Below are 22475 nucleotides of genomic sequence, written 5' to 3' on the forward strand. Positions count from 1 at the left end.
GGAATCTCTCAGGTTGTAAATATATCAGTGAGGCAAGCTGTGAAATATGTTACCAAAGGAGGATTGTGACACGGTGGACATCACTTCAGGCTTGTCTGATCTGAGTCCTCGTTTGACCAACAGTTCCCAGTTAGATAGGAGGCTTGTACTGGCATATGACGTCAACACAAGCACACTCATTTCACGCTCGCCTCTACTATGCAAAGAGCTTTAATGATTCAAGCTGTCTGTGGTGTAGTGGCGACTCTGACTTCATATCCGAGAAGCAAGGGTGGGAGACCATATCAGCCCACCACAGCAGTGACAGGAAAGACACCTGACTGAATATATTACGACCTAAATATGGAGTCTGAACACCGTGAGAACGAAACAAACGGATCACGTGATCACAGTTTCCTGGAAGACCTGTATGAGGGGCTGCATAACTCAGATCAGACCCCCCGGGGGCTGAATGTCAACGCTTACAGCCAAGAACGATCACCACAAAGTAAATTCCAAATCAAAACCAATCGGCTGTCATCGACGGCCACAGAAACTCTGACACGCGAACTGTGGCTGCTTAATTTGAGAAAAAGTTGACCTGTTCACAAACTCTGCAACGAGCCAAAAGATACTTAAAATACTTTGCAGGAATTCATCTGCATGATGTCGACATCTGTGCATTCAACTCAGCAGCTATTCATGCTGTTATTTAAAATGTCATGTTAAAAATAAGTAGAAAACTCTTTTTAGTTAGACATTTGCAACTTTCCATTGTTGCACTTGCTTTTGCAAACATTTATACGAAAGATATGAAACCAGATGAACCAAAATAGAAGTTATGAAACAGAAATAAAAACTTTTCTTGTAGACCTACACCTCATGCAGCGAGCACAATGCCAGGAGAAAAAGCAAATGCAGATAAATACTCACCTGCGTAGAGAACAGGAAGCTCACACTTTCACAGAGTATATGCAATCAGTTTAGATTTCCCTTTGATGACTAAAATGTCGTGGTCACAAAAACACAAACTCAAGCACGCCCCTTTTCTTGCTAAATCTCCACTAACTATAACTCTCGGGAAAAAGCCACTGAGACAAAGTTGCGTTTTACATCAGCGTTAAAAGAAAAGTAGAGCGACATGAGAACTAGGTCACTTGCAGAGTGAAGAGTTGCAAAGAAAGCTGCAAGATCTTACCCTCAGGCTCAGAGCGCTGCCGTACTCACTTGCAGAGTGGTCAGCCCGAGGAAGTGAAAGATTATATAGACTAAGTCAAATATACAGAGCTCGGTTTCCTTCCTTTTTGCGTTCACACGTATTGTTGCAAAGTGGAGATGGCCAACAGAGCAACAGCTCTGTTTCCTCCTAGGGTGTAATACAGTGTGCAGACAGTGTGCGTATGCAGCCCGGATCTATGTGTAATAGGTAAGGAATAAAGAATACAAAAGGTCACAAGGTCAGTGTAGAAAAGTGTTTGTTTTTTTATGAAATTGTATATTTGAACCATTTCCGACAGCTGAAAAAGACGTAACACATAATGAAACTTTACTTTTTATTTTCAACAAATGGCCTCAACTTCCAGACAGACGCTGTGACGTGAACATGAAATGACTGAACAGGAACTGTTGATAGAGAAATCATTTCAGCTACCCACACACACACACACACACACAGATTTACAGAAATGGATGGATGACTGAATAGGAAAACTAAAAAAAGACAGCCTTGTCTTCATCTCCAGCAACAGCTGCGCCACAGAGATCTGCCTCACCTGCAGAATGTCACTGAGAGAGACACAAAATGACAAGAAAGAGACACAAAATGACAAAAAAAAGACACAAAATGACAACAAAGAGATGCAAAATGACAAGAAAGAGACACAAAATGACAAGAAAGAGACACAAAATGACAAGAAAGGGACACAAAATGACAAGAAAGGGACACAAAATGACAACAAAGAGATGCAAAATGACAAGAAAGGGACACAAAATGACAAGACGTGTAAAATGAGACACGATACAACCACAAACGAGTCGTTAGGACACGGAAAACGCCTACAAAGATGCTAAATGACCTTGAAATGGTGCAAAACAACCTCAAAATGTGCCTAATAACTGCAGAAAGACGCCTGTTGCAAAATGACTATGAAGGGATGCAAAATGACAACAAAAGAAGGACATGCAAGAGCACAAAGAGATTAATAATTATAAGAAAGAGATGCAAAAACGACCACATGAGAAAATACAACCATGAAGAAGCACAAAACAACTACAAAGAAACTTAAAACAACTACAAGAAGACATCAAACAACTACAAAGAAACTTAAAACAACTACAAGAAGACATCAAACAACTATGAAACAACATAAAACAACCACAAAGAGACAAAACAACTACAAAGAGATACAAAATAGTCATAAAAAGATATAAAACAACCACAAAGAGGCACAATACAACATTTCATTTTGTCTCTTTCAGTCTGGTCCGGTCAGTGTCTCGCGCCTATGTAGGATTTCTCATAATCCATCCATGCATTCATTCACACACATGCACGCACACTCAAAAATCAAATAATTATCTCAAAATGGCATTAATCAAACCAAAAAAATGTACAAAATACTAAAAACAACACTGGTGTTGGAAAGAGAAATTACAAAAACAACAACAATGAGCATGAGATGACAGCTGGCAGATTAATTTTCATGTTGAACCTGTGGTAGAGGCAGGTACGACTGTTTCCAGATTGTCATGTGTTCCTCAAAGTGCCAATAAAACAACAGTATAAATAGATTCTTCTCACATCAATAAATCTTTTTTCCCTTTTTTATTTTGTTCCTGCCAAACTGTCGTCATCTTTGGAGCCACTCAGCAGACGTGACGGGATCTTTGGTTCAGAGGTCCGGAGGACTGACTATTCTTTATAAAAACATGATCAAATATATATATACATATACTGCTTTCACACTGAATCATTATAAAAACACTTTTTGGGAATCAGACATATCACAAAAAAACCTGGATGGAACTTTTTCAGGTTGAGGCACCGGTTAAACCCGCTGGCGGTCGGTGGACAGAGGCCTGCTGCGCAGACCGGTATGGCTTCTTATGGACATTAAAGCTTCTCTCGCTAATGTCTCTGATTTTAAGCAGTCTGTAGAAGAGTCTTGAGCTGTAGCGTCTCTTCCACCGATAACCTGTCGTGATAGAAGCTGAGTCCAGTGAGGAGCTCGACGTCTCGGACTCGCGCCGCGTGAAACTGCAGCCAGTCCTCCACCCATGCCAAGTCTGAAGCCCCGTTCTGAAGAAACGAACAAATGACATCAGTGAGTGATCATTTTCTCCACTGTAGGTTTCCACAGACGTGTAGAAACGAGTAGCAGAGGAGTCGTGGTGTTACTCACAGCGCAGCTCTCTGTGTAGTCAGGCTTGTGCGGCAGGATGAAGGACTTGGCCTGGAGGGGACCCTTGCAGTCAACGGGACTCAAGGTCGAGTTCCCACAGCTGGTGAGGATCAGGAAGAAATGTGTCGGGATGGGAGCCTTGTTCCTGGAGACACATGAGGTGATAGGGTTTGAAACACTGCTGCCTCTTTTAAATAAACTTATTTTCAGGTGTGTGAACGTGGGGGATGCAGAAGCAGCGCTCATGACGCAATTCAAAGAGCAAAGCCTCAAATCTTGACAAATTCATTGCACACTGTGTTTCAATATCCTCTTGTTTTAGTCTGCATTGTATCTGTGGAGCTATATTTGGACCACAGTAACCATGACTACAACTCATAACACATGTTTTCCTTAAGTCATCATTTTAAAGAAACCAGAAACTTAATTAATTTGTCAAGAACTGTATTTTTAGTTTTCGTATGAACCTGAAACCGTTGAGGGGAAGTTGAGTGAGCAACCACAACCACAGAGAGTGAAGACACTGATCTATAAATGAAGTTTTCTAACGAGGTTCAGGAACACTTTGATTCATTCAGTGATAAAGAGACGCTCCCCGACTCAGAGTCTCGACTCCCCTCCTCATCCAACCCTTCATCCCTCCATCCTCATCCCACAGTACATTATCTCCTTCATCCTCTAAATAATAATAAATCGTGTAAATCTGCTGTGAACACATATCAGAAGGCTGCCTTCTCTGCTGATCAGTGACGATCATGAGGACGTTCTCTGGCTCGAGTTTAACAGATGAATTATTTAAAATTTCTTAAATCTAAATGTTTGTCACATACGACAGTAAACTTTTGACCTATTTATGTAAGAACACCTGCTGTGTTTGTAATAAAACAGCCTGAATGTGACTTGTAATACATTTCTCTTGTTGCAAAATGTGGGAATATTTTTTAAATGAAAGTTTATTAATACGGTGAATTCTATAGTAACCAATCAAAATGTTTAGGGTGATTAAAAACTCATTTAAAAAAAAGAAAGTTCAGTAGATTTGCATCTTTCAGCAGCGTTTGTGGTTTGAACAGAGACATGAGCCGGACATACTGACACGTCACGTTGACACAATATGGACACACACACACACACACGGTTAAGCAATCAGCAAATGCACAAACAGACAGAGATTGCAAAAGAGCCGCATGAAACAGTGACAGTTAATTTAAATGTTTTGTTTTAGGCGTATGTCGTGCACAACAACACATTTAGACTATTAACGATCATCTGTCGCTGATATTTAAGTAATCAAGTTCAAAACAACCACAGCATGGAGTCTGACTAAAAACGACAGTCTTTTTGAGAAGGGTTAAATCTGAGCTAACTGGACTTGTAGATCCATGAAGACGTTTCAGGCTCCTTCAGTTAAATTCACGTCTTCCACGGACACGATAAAATAACGTTCCCCTCCTTCATACTTCTCAACATGTTGCTTTTCAACGAGTGAAGCAGAGATTTTTCTTTTCTTTGGCCAACTAGTGGTCAGTAATAAACATCACAACTTATTCTCCCCCTTGCAACACGTTTCATACAGTGGCAATTCAATTTCCAGACATTAAATTAAGAATTAATTCATCGTTGTGTGTGGTGTAGATAAAAACAAGATTTAAAATATATTTTTTAAAGAATTCAACTTCATATTAAAGGATCCAGGCTTCTTGTGGTCTTGACTTTTTAGATGGACTTCACCCTAGACTCCTTCAAACAGGTCTGTAATGTATTTTCGTCCCATTATTGATTATCTATCGTTGTTATTACTGTGAGGTAGCCTGCGTAGTGACTTCAGAAGTGAAGAAGAAGCTTTTTGAAGCTCGATTAAAAGATTATTTCAGTCGTCAGTCATGCTTGAAATAGACGTCTGAATGTGTTTTTCCAGGTCAGCTTTTGACTGGAAGTCCCTGAGTTTGGCTGAATTGATAAGATGATAAACAGCTTTTCATGACATTATTTAGAAATGTACTTATTAAGATAAGAGTCAGCCAGATTTAATATTCAGATGTTTAATTTAGCTTAATTGTTAAAAATATAACATGTTTACAGATGATGATCTACTTTGGTTGCATCGTAACATTGCACATTACTGTAATTTATTCAGGCTGTTTATTAGATAAAGTTTTGCTACAGGACAATGAACAGTTCATCGAGAGGCAGATTAACTGATGAGGGAACTAATCGGTTTCCTGGAGTGTGTGTTGCTGACTTACCCTGAGATTGCTTTGAGTGCATCAACGTGTCCGTCGTAATCTTCGTCGAATATCGGCCCGCTCATGACGTTGACCCCGTTCAGCTGTTGTGAATATTTTGGAAGCAGCTCATCGTGGACGTACGTCCAAACATCTGCAGTTAGAGAGAACACACGCAAACCTTTCAGCTCTCCACAACTAATGACACCGTGGTCCGTAGAAAGAAACCAGTGATTACATTATTACAACCTGGAAGGAATCATTTGAAATGTATGTTTGCTCTCGGTGTGTGAAGGCCAACCAGCAGATCATATTCACATTCACTTTGGAAATATACCAGAATCATTAAAGGCTCGAGAAGTTATTGCCTTCACGTCTTTAAACACTAGAAGAAGTTTCACAGGATGGACGAGTTAGAAAAAAGTAAATATACACTCATGAAGATCTGGAAAACCTTTTATACGAAACTAAAACGGCCTCTTATTGAGGAGGATAATGATAGTCTCATGATGGTTCAACCCTAACCTCATTCATCTTCAACTCTTACCCCACCCACACCCTTTATTTATTTACTTATTTATTTATTTCTCTCGGTTTAGTCTGTACAGTTTGTGTTTTCAGTGCATGTTATGTTATGATGTGTCATCAGTATGACAAGCTTGTGGACCCACAGAGTAGAAACACCCTTGAGAGTTCAGGGGCTGACGAGATGGAGGGCGGGTTTGTGAGCAAACAGAGGCGCAGAGATATTCTCTGCACATTTGTATGTAACTGCTGAGATTTTGTGATGTAAAAACCCATAAATAAGTGTACTGTATGTCAAGAAACCAGCCTGTTGTCACGCTTTCATGACTGTGTAGACGCAGCAATGTGCCACCAGGGGTCAGCGCCTGTTAGCGGTTATATTTATACTCCCGGCAGACACAAGCGGCAGGATTACGGCAGGGTTTTCCTTCCAGTGGGAGAGTTTCCATCTACAGTACGGGTGGCCTCAAGAGGAAATCTGATACATCGATACATTAGTCAGCTGACACGATCAACAAGCCTCAACAAAAGATCTGCATTAAATCACCAAACCTCCCCCTCACATACTCTCACACACGTGTCACCGTTAGTGCAGGTACAGACGTAATCCACTGTGTGATTTACAGCAGAATAAGCAACTTTATCCTTATCAAAAGAAGAAAAAGTGAAGGGTGTGAATGAGCTTTCATTCCAGTACAATTAATGTGTGTTTGCAGAGGGCAGTCCGGTGAGTCAGATCAGTCGTATCACATTACAAACTAAACCACCTTCAGAGCGTCGGTCTTATTCGCGTGGAGAAAAAGCTGCGGCGTCTTAACGCAGGATGGCAGGAAGATTAAGTCTGGAAAAGATCGTCTGACTAAACCTTTAATTGTGCTTCACAGAAAGAGCTTAACTAAATGAAAGCACACTAGACCCATATAATCACAGCGGTTGGATCTTTGGACTCCTATTATGTATATTTAAGAACCAAAAGTATAGCCTGTTTTTAGACTATCTGCTTTGAGAAGTATAATATTGAATAAAAACGGCTGATGAGAATTGGCAAACCACGATACCTGCTCTCTCGGAAAACTGGAGTGTTGAACAATTTAGCAAAACAGAGCGTGTCTAGTGTTGATCTATTATATCTCATCAGTTCACTTGTTAATTAAATTGTTCCACTCAAAAATTCCCCTTTCAGTCTGCAAACGAACCCCGGCATTCATTTTTTTAACTCGTGCATCACCGTGACTCCGATTTCCATCTGTGGGTGCAGCTAGAGCGCAAAAAAAAACAGGAGCCAATAAATACTTGAGAGACTGACTCACTTTTAAATGCAGGGAACATCGGTGCCATGTTGCTCGCGATTAGAGAGTCTGTCTCAGGTCCGTTGGCACTCAGATCTACAGAGAGTAAATGAGAGGTGAAGAAAAACTTTAATGCGTTCGCAATTTGGGTAAAAAAACACAAAAAGCACGTTGGAAAAAGTCAAAATAAAGGAATTGAGATTGAACTTCAGATGTTGGTGCAGCTACAAGTAATGATTGATCTGCCCATCATTTCATTTATTAATGGATTGATTCTTAAGTGATGTCTTATTTTGCACAATCGACTTAAAAAAAACTCATTCTGCAAAATCCTTACATTAAAGAGGCTGGAAGAAAACAAATGTTTAGAATTTTGACCTGGAAAATGACTTAAATGATTAATAAATCAGTTAATCAATAAGTCATGGCAGCTCTATAGTCACATATCACTAGTCTGGTATCACTTTCTACCGCAGCCATGAGCAAAAATAAAAAGTCTAACTTCCTCACAGCTGTTTACAAGCTTTTACTTCACTCTTTCAGCCTCTCACTTCCTTTTGTGGAGCTACCTGAAACCTGAATTTCATTAAAAAATACAGTGTGTGTGTGTGTGTGTGTGTGTGTGTGTGCATCTTTACATGAGAATGTGGCTCTGAAACACGTCAACTTGAATTCAACACCCGGCTCGAGATGGACTGTTATGACCCCCCATACAGACACACTCACTGACACACACACACACACACACAAACTCACTGGGGGGATGCAGCAGGCCAAAGGACAAACTGGGGTCTTCTCTGTAGCGCCCACACATCTGGCTGGCGGCCGGTGGGATGCGTACGTCAGCACGAACACACTTCTCCGACTCTGGATTCAGAGGCTGGACTCTGGTCTAAGACAGAGAGAGAGAGAGGCTCGGTGGGCTGTGTGGAGCAGGACTCCGGGCCAGCACTGTGTTGTGTAAGATCACTCGCTTTGGATTTGATTTGCTTGTGTATATGGGTCAGCGAGGGCAATGCAGTGTTTCTGTTTGCAGAGCCCCCCCACCCCAACCAGAAACAACATAACCGCATGTCACATCCCTCTGCTGTCAGAGGAAAATGCTACTTTTGAATGTTGGTTAAAAGTTTGTATGGACAAAGAAGTCTGGTTCTTATTAAAAGGAACAACAGACTTTGGTCTAATTTGTAATTTAGCTGAATGTGCAAAAAGCTGATGAATTTATCCAGAGGTGGACTCGAACATCTGTACCAAATTTCAATCCATTAAACAGCTGTGGAGACATTTAACTAAAAGCTAAAAACAAAAAGTCAACCTCATGGTGGTGCTAGAGGAAAAATCATAGGATCACATTATGGTTCATCCTCTGGGGTCCATGAATGTCTGTAAATAATGTCGAATAGCTGTTGAGATATTCGTTGTTTACAGTCAATGCAGTGATGAATGAACTCTGTTTTATCTTAGTTTATATGGATATTTACGGGGAACTTACATGAAATTATTAGACATTTATAGACTGGTTAAAATACATGTTACTTCTTTTTCTGTCTCCGTTTACAGGCAGAAATATAAAGCATCAAAGGCTTTGCATATTTTCAACATCCTGCATGTGCAAGAATAGAAATGTAAGCACGTTTCGGGGCATCTCCTCACACTTTCCAGCCATTAATTGAATATTCTAGGGGCTTTAAGCCGGCTTTATATGGAGTTGTTAACTTTGACAAGCTGTAAAATCAAAGTTTTCTGTGGGCGTACAAATGGGTTGAGTACCGTACTGTGAGCTAAGCTGTGACACAGATGAAACAAACCCCAAATCTTAACCACAGAAGTTCTGAAGCCAAAATGAACACAGAGTACGGCGCGAGCCATATTTAGCTCATCTAGAAAAAACAAATCTATATCCTCACTCGCTCCATTATTCAGACAACAGTGTAAACTCTACAGAATGTATCACTCTGCCTGAGGTCATGATTTACACTAAAGCTCGGCCGCATAATAAGAAAGACAAGAAGTGTCTGAGCCAACATGAGCACAGAAGATGAGTAACAGCTGCATAGAGAAGGGATTCAGATACTAAACAACCTCTTACAATCTCCTGCCAAACCCTGACCACAGAAGAAATACAGCCAGGACAACTCAACTGTACAGGGCTATGTTTAGAGATAAAAGACCAGCTCCAAACTTCGGACTCACCAGAGGCTGGATGGTGTACGCAACCCAGAGAGGCATGAGGCGATCTTTGCTGTACCCGTTGGCGTAGCTGGACTGATAGAGGACGCAAAATTTGGCGTCTGGTTGGACGACTTGAGGGGTGCCGAAGGGTTGGTGAAGGCGACGTAAACTGGAGCCTGAAACGGAAAACGTGTGAGTCGCGCAGGTTTTTCTTTCTTTCTGGACATTAAAATAATAAAAGTAAAATAAAAACAGAATGAAACTCACTGGAGTTAGTTCTGATGAGAGGTCTGTTCATCTCCGTCTCCTACAAAAATTCACACGTCATGTTACTGTACAAGACACCATCGGCTACCATGCAAGGTGCCAAGAGTTCATCGGTGGCTCACAGTGTTTAGTAGCAAGTATCAAGTTCAGTATCTTTTCCAAGGACACTGCGGCATGCAGACTGGAGGAGCCGGGGATCGATCCACCGATCTTAGTAGACCCTACCTCCTGAGCCACAGCCTGCGTAGTAGTATGACTGTATTTTTTGATCATCTTGTGATGTGTTTAGTGTTTCATCATCAGAAAATGGCCAAACTTGCTCGAAAACATGGAGGAATTTACTAACACTAAATACACAATGCACTAAAGTGAGCTGAGGCTCATGAAAATGTCAGTTCTGGAGGTGTTTTGTCACAAAACAAAGTGTTGAAGATGAAGACTGGAAAGTTGGAAAGGATCATCCTGATGGGGGCATGAATGTTTGCCACAAATTTCATAGCAATCTATTCTAAGGTTGTCGAGACTTGCCAAACTCATGGTGATGCTAAAGGGAAAGTTTGTGGAGCTATGAGACATGTTGAGATAGTTACATTGACAAAAACCACGGGAACAATGACAATGGATGATCAATCAGGGTATCACTAAAGTCATGAGGTTTCATCCTCTGGGGACCACGAAAGTCTGCACACAATTTCATAACCATCAGTTCGAGAGTCTAGACCAAACCGGTGAGCCGGCCGACCGACAGACAGACACCATGATGCCAGAATGGCTGAAAACAAATGCACGAATTAAAGAACCTGTTACACATACCATCTCCTTTGTTTGCGCGCTACAAGTGCACTGCAGATCGTTGGTCGGGAACGGGTTTCTGGCATCACAGGTGTCGCCATGTGAGAGCTGCGGCGGGTAACCCGGCTGGTGTACGGGGTTCTTCAGGAGGTGGTTCAGACTGCCGTGAGTGCCGTTGTTTGGAGCGGGACGAACTCGGAGAAGATCTGGAGGAGGAAACGAGATGGTGGGACGTTTATTTTGACCCTACAGAAAATGGACGTAACAACAAACTGATGAACTCAATGCAATGTCGCATATTTTGGGTGTTTCTATTAATTTTGACTTCCAGATGTTTTAGAAGGAGGACGAACTGGGATTTCTTTTTAGAACTTTTCCGTTCATGTCATTACTTCTTTCTGATGTGGTTGCTGTAACAAACTGAAATTCATTGCTTAAGTGCACCTGTTTCCTCTTCTGAACTGTTGACTGTTGCTCTGTCTTATACGATCGACCTTTTTTTTTTTTACAACCTGGGCCTCATTTTCAGTGATGTCAGTAGGAGGAGTGGTGGACAGCGGTATGTAAGGGAAACCATGTGCACATGAATTAGTGTATGAATCTTTCACTTTGTTGCAAAATACTTTGAACTGAAAGTCAACTGGAAACAATCAATGATCTCATTAAAAAGGAATGGTTAGACATTTTAGGAAATAGGCTTAAGCGACAACTTCTGTGGCTGTAAAGTGCCAAAAAACTGCAGTTCCTCAAACGTCCACTTGAGGCTGGCTCCAGAAGTGAGTCAGTATCCATAAGTCCCCATGTTTCACAGCAGAAATAAACATGTTTACAGCCTGGTACAAAAAACAGTTTTGGTCTCTGTAGCTAATTTCCCCGTTCATGACAACTGTACTGAGGGTGAATTTATATACAACTCACCTGTTCAGGTTATATTAAGGCTTAAAGTTATGCAGGATTAAGAGTGTGGACACTTTGATCAACAGGTAGGTGTCCGTTATAGATGTCACTGAGTCTGCCTCAGGTCCACTGATGACACATTATATTCCGTTTGTTTAGTCCAAAGTGTAAAACCAACACATTGTCGCTTTACGTGGGGCGTATTCATTGTACTTCCCATCCCCTCTAGTTGCCTGGCAACCTCGCATGACGACAAGACGTCAGAACACAAGAAAGTCAACAAGCTCAGTTCTCAAAATGTTGAAGCATCACTTTAGGTATTGAAAGAATAAAAGACACAGTTACAGCGACAAGTGTGCGCTATGCTACTTACCACACATGAGGTTGTATACTTCAATGTTTTCAAAAGGGGGCACGACAGTGTTGTGTTTAAACCCTGGGCCGTATCCGATGAAGATGGCCTGAAAAGAAGTAGATTACACATTAACAGACTGACATTCATTTATTCGTAGATACAAACAAGAGAGCGCAGTGACCTGTACAAACAACAGAAACTGAGGCGTGTAAATATTTGAACATGAACCAAATCAATAAAGTGACCTTGTATAACCTTGAAAATGTGAGTCAGGCATTTCTAGGAGAGATGTCGCCTGGTGGGGTTTGGAGATATTTGTAGCTGAGTCTATTTCAGGCACACTTTGCTCTCTCTCTCTCTTTGCTCAGTGTATTTGTAGAATCATTTACTTTGCTCGACCCACACACTTTATTTTTTAGACTCAGTCAGCAGGCTTGTCAGCTAATTATACCAAGTTAAATTCCAGTGTAAACCATGTCGAGTAACAAAAGCTACGAAGGTGGCAGACAAACAAACTTAAAGCGGAGGACGTGTAGGTGGAGAGCAACCTCTCACAACAAGTGTAATTACTGTACTCAAGTACAGTTTTAGAGCTCTGTAGTATTTGTGCGTCATTCACAGAAATAAAAAATAAATAAATCTTGAATATATCTTCATCTCTGGTCTGAGCAGAGAGTAACCAAAGCAAACACACATTTTCCTTTTACATATCTTAATTTCCTAGACGCGTGCTGCACGATCACTGACGCGCATCCTGATTCACTGATCCACATCTCCTTTTGCGTAAGCAGCTGTTGTTGTGGAGCCGCTTTGAATAAATTGTTTGACCCTGAAGGAAAGCTACTGAACCTCACAGCCAAAAGTGTTGGGAGGACTGCCGTTGAACCTCTCAGCTCGCAGATATGTAGTGATAATTGTGATTATAAATACATACAGATTCCAGTAGGGGTACTGGACTTTTGAACAGAAGGTTGCAGAGCGTCAAGAGTTGGTGCACTGGACTCGTGGCAGCGTGTAGATGTGGGTAGAGTGTATGTATTTATAACTCCCTGACTCCCGTATTTCAAGGTATGGCTCTAGGTAACAGAGAAACATTTGTAATTTCTTTTATTTAGTGGATATTTGCTGAGCCTGTGTAGGTAGCTGGTAGAGGGCCAGTGGTGGGTTAGTTGGACACGTAGTGGTGAGTAGATGTGGTGTGGAGGCGTCGTGGGTGCACGTGGGTTGGGATTTGACCCTTTATAGGCCAGTGGTGGTTAGGGTTAGTGGCGATTCTCTGAACTCTTGTTGCCCTTTAGAAAGCTGGAAACAAGTTAAATCTCGTCTAGTGTTTCAACATGCCTGGCACTGGCAGTACTATGATTCTCTCTTGTAAGATGTTTTTTTGGCTAAAAATACATATTTTTACAGTAAAAACTGAGCATCAGCATCTGGCGGGTCCAAATTTCTGCCAAAATTCCCCTTACACCCGAGCTGCTTGCTGTGTTCTTAACTGAATTGTAGCCAAGTAATAGTCCAGTGTTGGAGTTATCAGGCCTTCCCAGGTCCACCCTTGAAAATAACTTATAATATATACAATGAAGCATGATTTTGTTGCCGTACGGCTGGGTTTGTCATCTCACAGCTTATCGGTTTTAAAAATCAGAAGAACAATGAGTGACGTGACGTCAGTTTGAAATTTGCTGTAAACATATAATCGCGCTTCTTATCGTTGGCGGATAAACAAACACATCTTTCCTTCCTCTGACCTGCATGTTGGTGAAGAGGTTATCGGAGCCGTGGAATCCTCCGGTGCAGTACTTGATTTCCTTGCGGTTTCTGTCAAAAGAGATTAAAAAACATTTTGCCTGAAGATCTAAAATAAACACAGGAAGACAAGGAAAAAAAAAACAGGAAGGAGTCACTTGAAGGAACAGTTCATGCCAAATTATCTCGATCTGAGGGGCAGATTTAATTCTATATAACCCAAACAGCGAGTCACATCACACTGTAACTACGTTCAAGTGGACTGATTGAATTCTTCAGCCTGAAGCAATTTTCCTTGATTACATGGTTGCTATCCATCAAAGGGGGTTGTACAACTCTGCTCCAACATACCATGCTTCATTCATTATGAATGATTGCTAACACTAATTACTGTAAATGCTTCAACTTCTGTGTGGCCCAAAGAAGAAGAATCTTTTTTTAATTCTCGTCATGCATTCATATCAATTGTCACGACACCCTGTGTGCTTTACATAATACTCGCTAATTCCAGATTAATTACTGTGACAGCGTACACTGCATATGCTTTGTTCTGTCTTTCAAGCGTGCTCTTTAAAATCTGCAAAATGCAGCTGGTAAAACACAGACAGACATCTGGTCCCATTAAAACAGCACTATGGAAACATAAGTGCTACACTTAAAAACATTTAAGTCTTTTTCCAAGCTAAGTGTTATTATGAACACACAGGTCTCTTTGTCCTTAAAGGAACAATGTGTGGGATTTAGAGCAGAGGTTCTCAATCTTTTTGAGTTTGAAGATGAGAAAGTAATCCTCACGCAGATAAAAAAATGTTTACTAGCCGTTTGTGCTAGTAGATGCCATAGGAATTATTTATATTTTAAACTTTTCAACCTAAATACTTCAGACTTATGTCCGTTGTGTTAATTAGATCAGCTGCAGGAGTTGCAAGTCCCGAGGAAACAGATTTTCGTGGTAGGTCACAATCATTTCAGAAGTTTTTACTGTCCTAAACCTAACCTAAGTGAGAATCATTGGCTTTTTTCCATTCATAGTTATGCACTTTTTAAACGATACACCATAACTTTATTAATTTATTCCTTTTTTTTTTCGCGGACCCCCAACCTATGGCTCACGGACCCCCTGGAGGTCCAGGGACCCCAGTTTGAGAATCGCGGATTCAGAGGAATCTAGCAGTGTAGTTGCAAATTGCAACCCCCTTTCTTTTCTAGCGTAAAGGAGAAACTAGGATAGCTCTTATTATATATATAAGAACACGCTTCGTCATGGTCTCCAATTCCGCCGCTACGCCGACGACATCCAGCTCTACATCTCCACCAAATCCATCACCACACTCACTCCACTCTCTCTCCGTCTGCCTCACTGACATCAAATCCTGGACGCACACCAGCTTCCTCTGAGCTGTGACAAATCATATATGATAATCATTGGCCCTCACCAAAACCACTCACAGTTTTGGGCCTCACCGTTGACAACTCCACCCTACCCTCCTCTCCACGCGGTCGTCTTTGACAACAACCTTACCTTTGAACAACACATAAATCAGCAGAACTGCCTTCTTCCATCTCAAAAACATAAACACACACAGCCCATCATTCTCCTCTGCTGCAGAAACCCTCATTCACGCCTTCACCACCTCCAGAATTGACTGCTGCAACAGCATCCTCTACGGCAAAGCATCCAGAACACTGAATAAACTCCAATATATCCAAGACTCTGCAGCTCGCATGCTCACCCTAACCCATGACCATATTGTTATAAAAATTAGGATTCATACTGCGGTTCAGATGTTTTAACTCATATAATGTGTGTTTTTTGTTTTTTGCATATCTCGTGCATTTCCCTTTTGTGGACTGTGTTTTGCTGAGAATGGCAGGAAGAGATATCAGTAGTTCAAGGACAGGAGAGACAAGGGAAGGTCTGAGAAGTGTCATTTCAATACAAATGTTCATTACTGAGCAGAAAACTGAAAAAGGATGTTATGATGTTATCTGTATCAGGTGGGAGGTGTCCGAGACAGCCCATTTTTAAAAATCTGCATAAGAACCAACTGTTAGAGCTCCTCGAGGAGCCTTTTTCTGTAACCCCTTTTGTGTGTTGCACTGTTAAACGCTCCTTCTTGTACAAGAATAATAAATCCAACTTAAACTTTGATACTTTGAATCCAGTCTTCCTTATTCAACAGTTTTTCCTAAAAAAAATCCCATAACACAAATCACCCCATCCTCCAGAACCTCCACTGGCTCCCTCTCCCATCCAATCCAGTAGATGCCTCTTTGGGCTGCTAACTGTATATCTACAGTATATTTCTATGTTTATCTACAGTATATATGGACTACACGACGGTTGTCTGAAGACATTTGTTTGTCTGTTTCTTTTATACACGTATAACACTGCTATTAAATCAAATGACTGTTTTCTGTACTTTTTTGATGTGCAAGTCTTGATGAGTCTTCCCAGCTTCTTAACACATTGAAAACTTAAATCGGTGACTTACAGCGCAGCCTGCCACCCCTCCTGCATATACAGATGTGCTCTCTCTATGCGTTTGTTGTTGGCAAAGTGCATCCTTTTGGGGAGGTTTTCTTTGAGGTATGGCCTCAGTGGCTGGTCAGAGGTCCTGCACTTCAGAACAGACACAGAAGAGGAGAATCAGCACGCAGCAGACGGGGAGAATGAGATTGTTTGACAAGAAGCTAAGCAGGCAGATAATCTTTCATTCTTCTTATCAATACAAAAAGTCACATTTGGAATACTTCGCATACCGACAAGTTCTTCACCAGGCCCTCATAGTCGACTGAGGAGAGAAACACAGGACCACGTCAGCCGCACTGGTTACAAATTAAACAAACTGACACTGACTGATCGTCGAGTGTTTTCGACAGGAAACTCACAGGAAAAGAAATTGTCTGGGAGGCTGGTGGGTCTGATGCGAGCAGCCGGGCCTTGGATGACAGAAAAACCATCTGTATTGTCCACGTAGTTTGACACATATGCTGCTTTTTCACATGAAGCCTCCTCCATGCCTGTGAAAAAAGAGAAAATATTAATATGTACTCAGTTTTTTAATCATAAATGGTGGAGACTTGTGCTTTGTTTCAAGGCCACAAATGTTTATCTTGACAGAAATGTGCCTGAAGATAAGAGCACTTAAAACTGACAGCACATTTGCGGGTTTATATTTACAGTGTAACACCGTTTTGGGTGTGACTTGTGAACGCTGATGAATCTGCAAACTAATAACTATCCCAGTACGTCCAAACGAATATCTGAAGACGATGCCTTTGATGAGGATAACCGGGCATCGCCCTGAACCACATTTGCTCCTCAATATGTTTAATTACAAGACTAAACATATGCTCTCCAGATGCCCAGAGAAACTCCTCGTCACAAAATATCCTCCTACAGTAGCATGCCAACGAGAACAGTTTTTCCCAGTGTGCTCCTACATAACACGCTCATTTTTCATTGAGTTTCTCTCTGGCGTGTAGTTTTTCCTGCAACAGGCGCAGTGACTCAACCAAGTCAAACATTTGAAGATGACACTAAGCCTCTAAAGTCGCTCTCAGTGGCACACAAGCTCTAAAACGATGCTACTGACTTGTTCCCGTGAAACCGCAGAGATTTTAAAAGGATGTGCCGAGTTTGTTGGTAAGCAAATGCACAGCTTTAAATGAAAGAGAAAAGAAAAGGGGAAGAAATTACCGAAAGAAATCCTCTGAATTGCTTAAAAAAAGAACATATTTCTGATTTTCTTTCTGTACAAATGACTCTTGTGGATATCTTACCGTGGTCTGATATGACTATCAGGTTGACACAGTTCTGCAGGCCTTTCTTCATCAGGCCGTCCATCAGCAAGCCCAAAATCCCGTCCACATTTTTCAAAGCCTGAACGACCTGAAGGCACAACGGCATTTAAAACTAATGAGATGAATTAATGTGTCACTGTGACGGGAGAACAATGTTCAACAGATAAATAATTAGCAAATATAATGAACTCCAATGGCTTTGACAGCACGGTTCATGACCTTGAATTGAACTGAGTTCAACATTTGGAGAAAGAGGCAATATGGAGCATTAAAATATCGACAGAACTCAACTCCTCTGACGCTTTGATTAAATGTTGGATAATAAACACGTATCATTCAAGATGAACTGTACTCATCGAATTAGTGAAATCAAACATTAGTCTTTGAATGCTTACCCTGATGTATAGAGCTGGGATTATTTGATCATTTATTCACCAGAAAATTAACTGGCAACTAGTTTGATAAGCAAAATATTTTTCAAGCAGTAATGCCCAAAACTCGATTGCTGATTTCAGCTTCTTGACACTAACTCGTGTTCGAATAAAAGCAACAGTCAGCAGAATATTCAGGATATCAAAATACTGAGGCTGCAGCTGCAGTCGTGCAGTATATCACAGCTGTTATATAAAAATTAGGATTTATACTGGGGTTCAGATGTTTTAACTCATATAATGACAGGGAGAGATAATTGTAGATTAGTAGTTCAAGGACAGGAGAGACAAGGACGTGAGAAACAGGCCTGGGAAGTGTCATTTTGATACATAATGTTCATGACTCATCAGTGAGGGAGGTGTCTGAGACAAACCAACAGTTAGAGCTCCTCGGGGAGCCTTTTCTCTGTAACCCCGCTTGTGTGTTGCACTGTTAAACGCTCCTTCTTCTACAAGAATAATAATTCAACTTAAACTTTGATAGTTTGATTCCAGTCTTCCATGAGGTGCACCTAAAAGCTCAGTTACTGGACCTCAGTGGAAGATATTTTACTTGTTCGGTCTAGCCTGACAGGCTTTTCTGTAATGAACAACCATCTCATAATTACAGCGTTGATGTTTAGACTGACCTGACTGCTCTTTGGCCCATAGCGATGTCCTGCTGAGTCCGGTTCGTCCAGGTACAGAGTGTAGAAGTCAGGTCTAAAAAAATCACAAAGACAGCAGTTACGCGAGATGTGCAGTGTGTTCTGACGGCGACTCACGACGTGTGTGACGTGTCGTACCGTTCATCCTGAGGTAAACTGAGCCACTCGAGGACGGTTGACACTCTCTCCTCAAATGTGATGCTCCTGTGCACCAAAAAGACTTCATGTGTTATGTATTAAAACACATCAGTAAAACACTATATATCGTGCTATCGGAGTTTAAAAGTATGTCACGTGACGGGCCTCGCTCTTACTTGTTATACAACTTGTACAAGTTTGGATACGTGCCACCGATGTTGACATCTGAGCCAGGCCAGAAGAAAGTGCCTGCTTTCAGCTTGTGACGCATGGCGGTGAGCCAGACCTGAGGAGGAGGAGAGGAGAGGAAAGGAGAGGAGAGAGAGGAGAAGAGAAGATTACAGGAGAGGACAGGAGATGAGATGAGAGGAGAGGAAAGAAAAGGAGGACAGGAGAGAGGAGAGGACAGGACAGGAGAGGAGGAGAGAGGAGATGAGAGGAGAGGACACGACAGGACAAGAGAAGAGAGGAGAGGACAGGACAGGAGAAGAGAAGAGAGGAGAGGACAGGAGAGGAGAGGAGAGGACAGGAGAGGAGAAGAGAGGACAGGAGAGGAGAGAGAAGAGAGGAGAGGAGAGGAGAGGAGAGGACAGGACACGACAAGAGAAGAGAAGAGAGGAGAGGACACGACAGGAGAAGGGAGGAGAGGAGAGGAGAGGAGAGGACAGGACACGACAAGAGAAGAGAAGAGAGGAGAGGACACGACAAGAGAAGAGAGGAGAGGAGAGAGAGGAGAGGAGAGGAGAGGATAGGAGAGGACAGGACACGACAAGAGAAGAGAAGAGAAGAGAGGAGAGGAGAGGACACGACAGGAGAGGAGAGAGAAGAGAGGAGAGGACAGGACACGACAAGAGAGGAGAGGAGAGGAAAGGAAAGGAGGAGTTCAGAGTGTCATCTCAGTTCATGATTAATTCAGACACATTAATCTGTAATTGACCGATACCTTATTCATTCATCTCAGTACATCACAGCAGCAGCGATCAGTCCATTAGGATAAAAGTGTAATCCCTCACAGCCAGTCAGGACTGATGGAAGTCTGACTGCATATTTTTATACTGAATCGATACATAGTGTTTTAATTATGCGGCGGGTTTGTAAGCATGTTTTGGCAGATGCACTCAGTTATATTGGTTCATTACAGAAGAATGCACTCAAGGGGTCATCGTTCATGCATTTCTCCCTCCTCCTGGAAAGTCACATCGAAGCTTGCGTGGTGTGTTTTCGCGAGCAGCCTGTCACACAGTTGAGGAACGAGATTTAAGAGGCGTCCCATTTAAAATGGAAGCCACAAAGCGTCTAAACAAGCACAACTCGCTGCCCTCACAAGCTGTCATTTAGCACGAGCACAATCCATAATTATATCGAGAGGCTCGTTACCGGGAGAGCTGATCCTGAGCAAAAAAAAACAAAAACAAAACAAGTGTCTCGTGCCGCTCACAGACAGCAAATTACAGAACAATGCTGCATATTTCTTACGCAAGACAAGTGTCTTCTCTTGATTCATGTCCGGGTGTGTTAACTGTTAGTATTGTTAGAACAATGCTGTCTGGCTCAGACTCCCACATATTTTTTTTTACAAAAACATTGCTGAGAACTACCCTGCTGTCACTTTGCTCAGCAAAAATTCAATCCTCCTCCTCCTCCTCCTCAATCCACAGATTCACTTACTGGCTCTCCTTGGTACCATTTCTTTTCGAATTTCTCATCAGTTTTCAAGCTGAAGAAAGCGTTTCGGGTCACATCGTACATCTTGTTGTCCACAATCCCATGAGACTCCGGATAAAGACCCTGCAGGAACAGAGAGATAAAAGCACACAGTCAAAGTGAGTTGTTTTGATACTGAGGCTGCAGAGATTTAAAGTGATTACCTCCTTTTCGCCCATTTTTCTAACCTAAATATTACTGGTAACTGCCTCAGTTTGTTTTAATTGCAGGATCTGGATTCCACCGAGCAGTTCTGCTGCTGTTCCTCTCCACATGTAAGACATTAGGCCTCGACCTCTACACTACAGTGAAGAGGCCGTGACTCTTCAACTGCAGGGAAAAACCCAAATTCACTGTTGAACTGTGGTAGACTAACAGCAGTGGTGGAAAGTAAGTAAGTACATTTATTCAAGTACTGTACTTAAGTTGAATTTTGAGGTATTTGTATTTGTGCTTTGGTTTTATGCAACAGTATACTTCTAGTTCTCTACATTTCGGTGGGATATGTAGTACTTTTAACTCTTTAAAGCCATATACTCTTAAAAGTAAAGGTTTGAACCTAAAGTGGTTCATGGTGATGCCAGAGGGGAACATGTTTTAGTTCTGCAAGAAACTTTTCAAAGAACCGGTTGCTGCAAAAGCACCAAAAGTGACTTAAAGAACTAATTTTTGTCCTTGAGTTCGCTAAAGAACTTTAAACAGCAAAACAGGACAAAAAGATTCCCTGGAAGTAAAGAAGATAAAGTAAAAATAAAGGTAAAAGGAAAAAAATGAAAATTAAACAGACAAAGCACCAAAAGTTCTGCAATTGTGACTTAAAGAACTATAGCGCTCTCTCAGAGTGTAGCTACCGGTTATTTTTTGACAGTGATGTAAAACTCAAAAGCAAAGATTTGAAAATATCACAAAAATCACAATCACATATTTGTTTAACAGAGTTTTGTTTTTCTTCTTCTCTGCCCCAGTAATTTTCTCACAACCCTTCAGCTTTATCTTCTGACCCCGTGAACTGGGCCAAAGCCTCAACATTGTTGTTTCTTCTTTCCTCTCCCATTAATCCACTGGGTTTCAAACCTTTTTCTGACTGCAAACAACTACTTGTTACAAAAGGATTCAAGTTGACCTTAGTATCTCTACATATTTGCCTCCTGGTCATCATTTATGCCCCACCAGTTTGAGAACCACTGCGTTAATCGTCTCGTGACCCCTTAGATTTTTCTTGGGACCTTTGGATGGGGCTTAACCCTGAGGTTGGTAGCCTCTGGACAAAACTACTTAACTTTGCATAAAGTAGTTCAAACTAGCTACAACAGTGAAGTGCAACTTACAGGTCTGCAAAATGTGTGAAATATGCAGAGGCTCCTATCTAGAGTCAGTGTTTAGTTTGTCTGTTCTGGTCTACTGAGGAGTAGAACCGGAAGAGAAATGTGACTCTATTGGCGATGAATCAAAGACAGAGGTCTGTTAGTCTCTACAGATTTCTTTGTTCCCCACAGTGAGGCACAGCCCACTCCCATCTCAGTGGGTCTTAAATAAAAATAAAGGTTTTCACTTTCCCTAAGTAAAGGCATCAAAGTAAGTATTGTTGTGGTCTCACCACTGAAACTCAGGTATTGAAACAATACCCAACAATAAACAATACCCAACCCTCAAGCCAAATTATGTTTTATTGAAGTACTTAAAGATAAAACTATTAAAAAAGTTTTATTTTCTGGCTGCATGGGGACGCAGAACAAGCTGTAAACACCAACATAGACATTTCATCACCTTACAAAGTTGTTCTGGCTAACATACAGGCAAGCAGCAAGCAAAGGAATTCATTTCATGAACTGATTGGGTATACAGCTAGTTAGATGTTTTAACTTATACGATGTTTGTTCCTATTTATTTCATGTCTTGAAGGCACTTCCCTTTATTGCTGTTTTCCTGAGACTGGCAGGGTAAGGTAAAGTTCAGGTTAATGTATGAATAGAGGGATTTCAGAACAGAATGAGGCCCAGGTGACATCTAGATACATACTGGCTACTCATTAGGGGATATGTTGAAGAAAACTGTTTAGATGCATTATATGCAAATTGTTTGTTAACAATTTACAGGGGT

At 41.4% G+C, this 22475-nt stretch overlaps 1 protein-coding gene across 1 annotated transcript; it reads right to left on the minus strand.

Annotated features, from left to right (window-relative positions):
• Window positions 1-1518: 1518 nt before the first annotated feature.
• enpp1 (ectonucleotide pyrophosphatase/phosphodiesterase 1) lies at window positions 1519-20489 on the minus strand (the record flags this gene model as incomplete). The annotated part of the gene is made up of 18 exons (XM_027284271.1): window positions 1519-3277; window positions 3381-3525; window positions 5627-5759; window positions 7441-7515; window positions 8176-8311; window positions 9613-9767; window positions 9859-9898; window positions 10672-10856; window positions 11921-12008; window positions 13651-13720; window positions 16144-16271; window positions 16412-16443; window positions 16541-16672; window positions 17435-17543; window positions 18516-18588; window positions 18672-18737; window positions 18848-18957; window positions 20340-20489. Coding segments are annotated over 18 exons (1983 nt in total), but the record flags the coding sequence as incomplete, so codon positions are not given.
• Window positions 20490-22475: the final 1986 nt, after the last annotated feature.

This window comes from Larimichthys crocea, chromosome XI (assembly GCF_000972845.2).
Source record: "Larimichthys crocea isolate SSNF chromosome XI, L_crocea_2.0, whole genome shotgun sequence".
Lineage (NCBI taxonomy): Eukaryota > Metazoa > Chordata > Actinopteri > Sciaenidae > Larimichthys > Larimichthys crocea.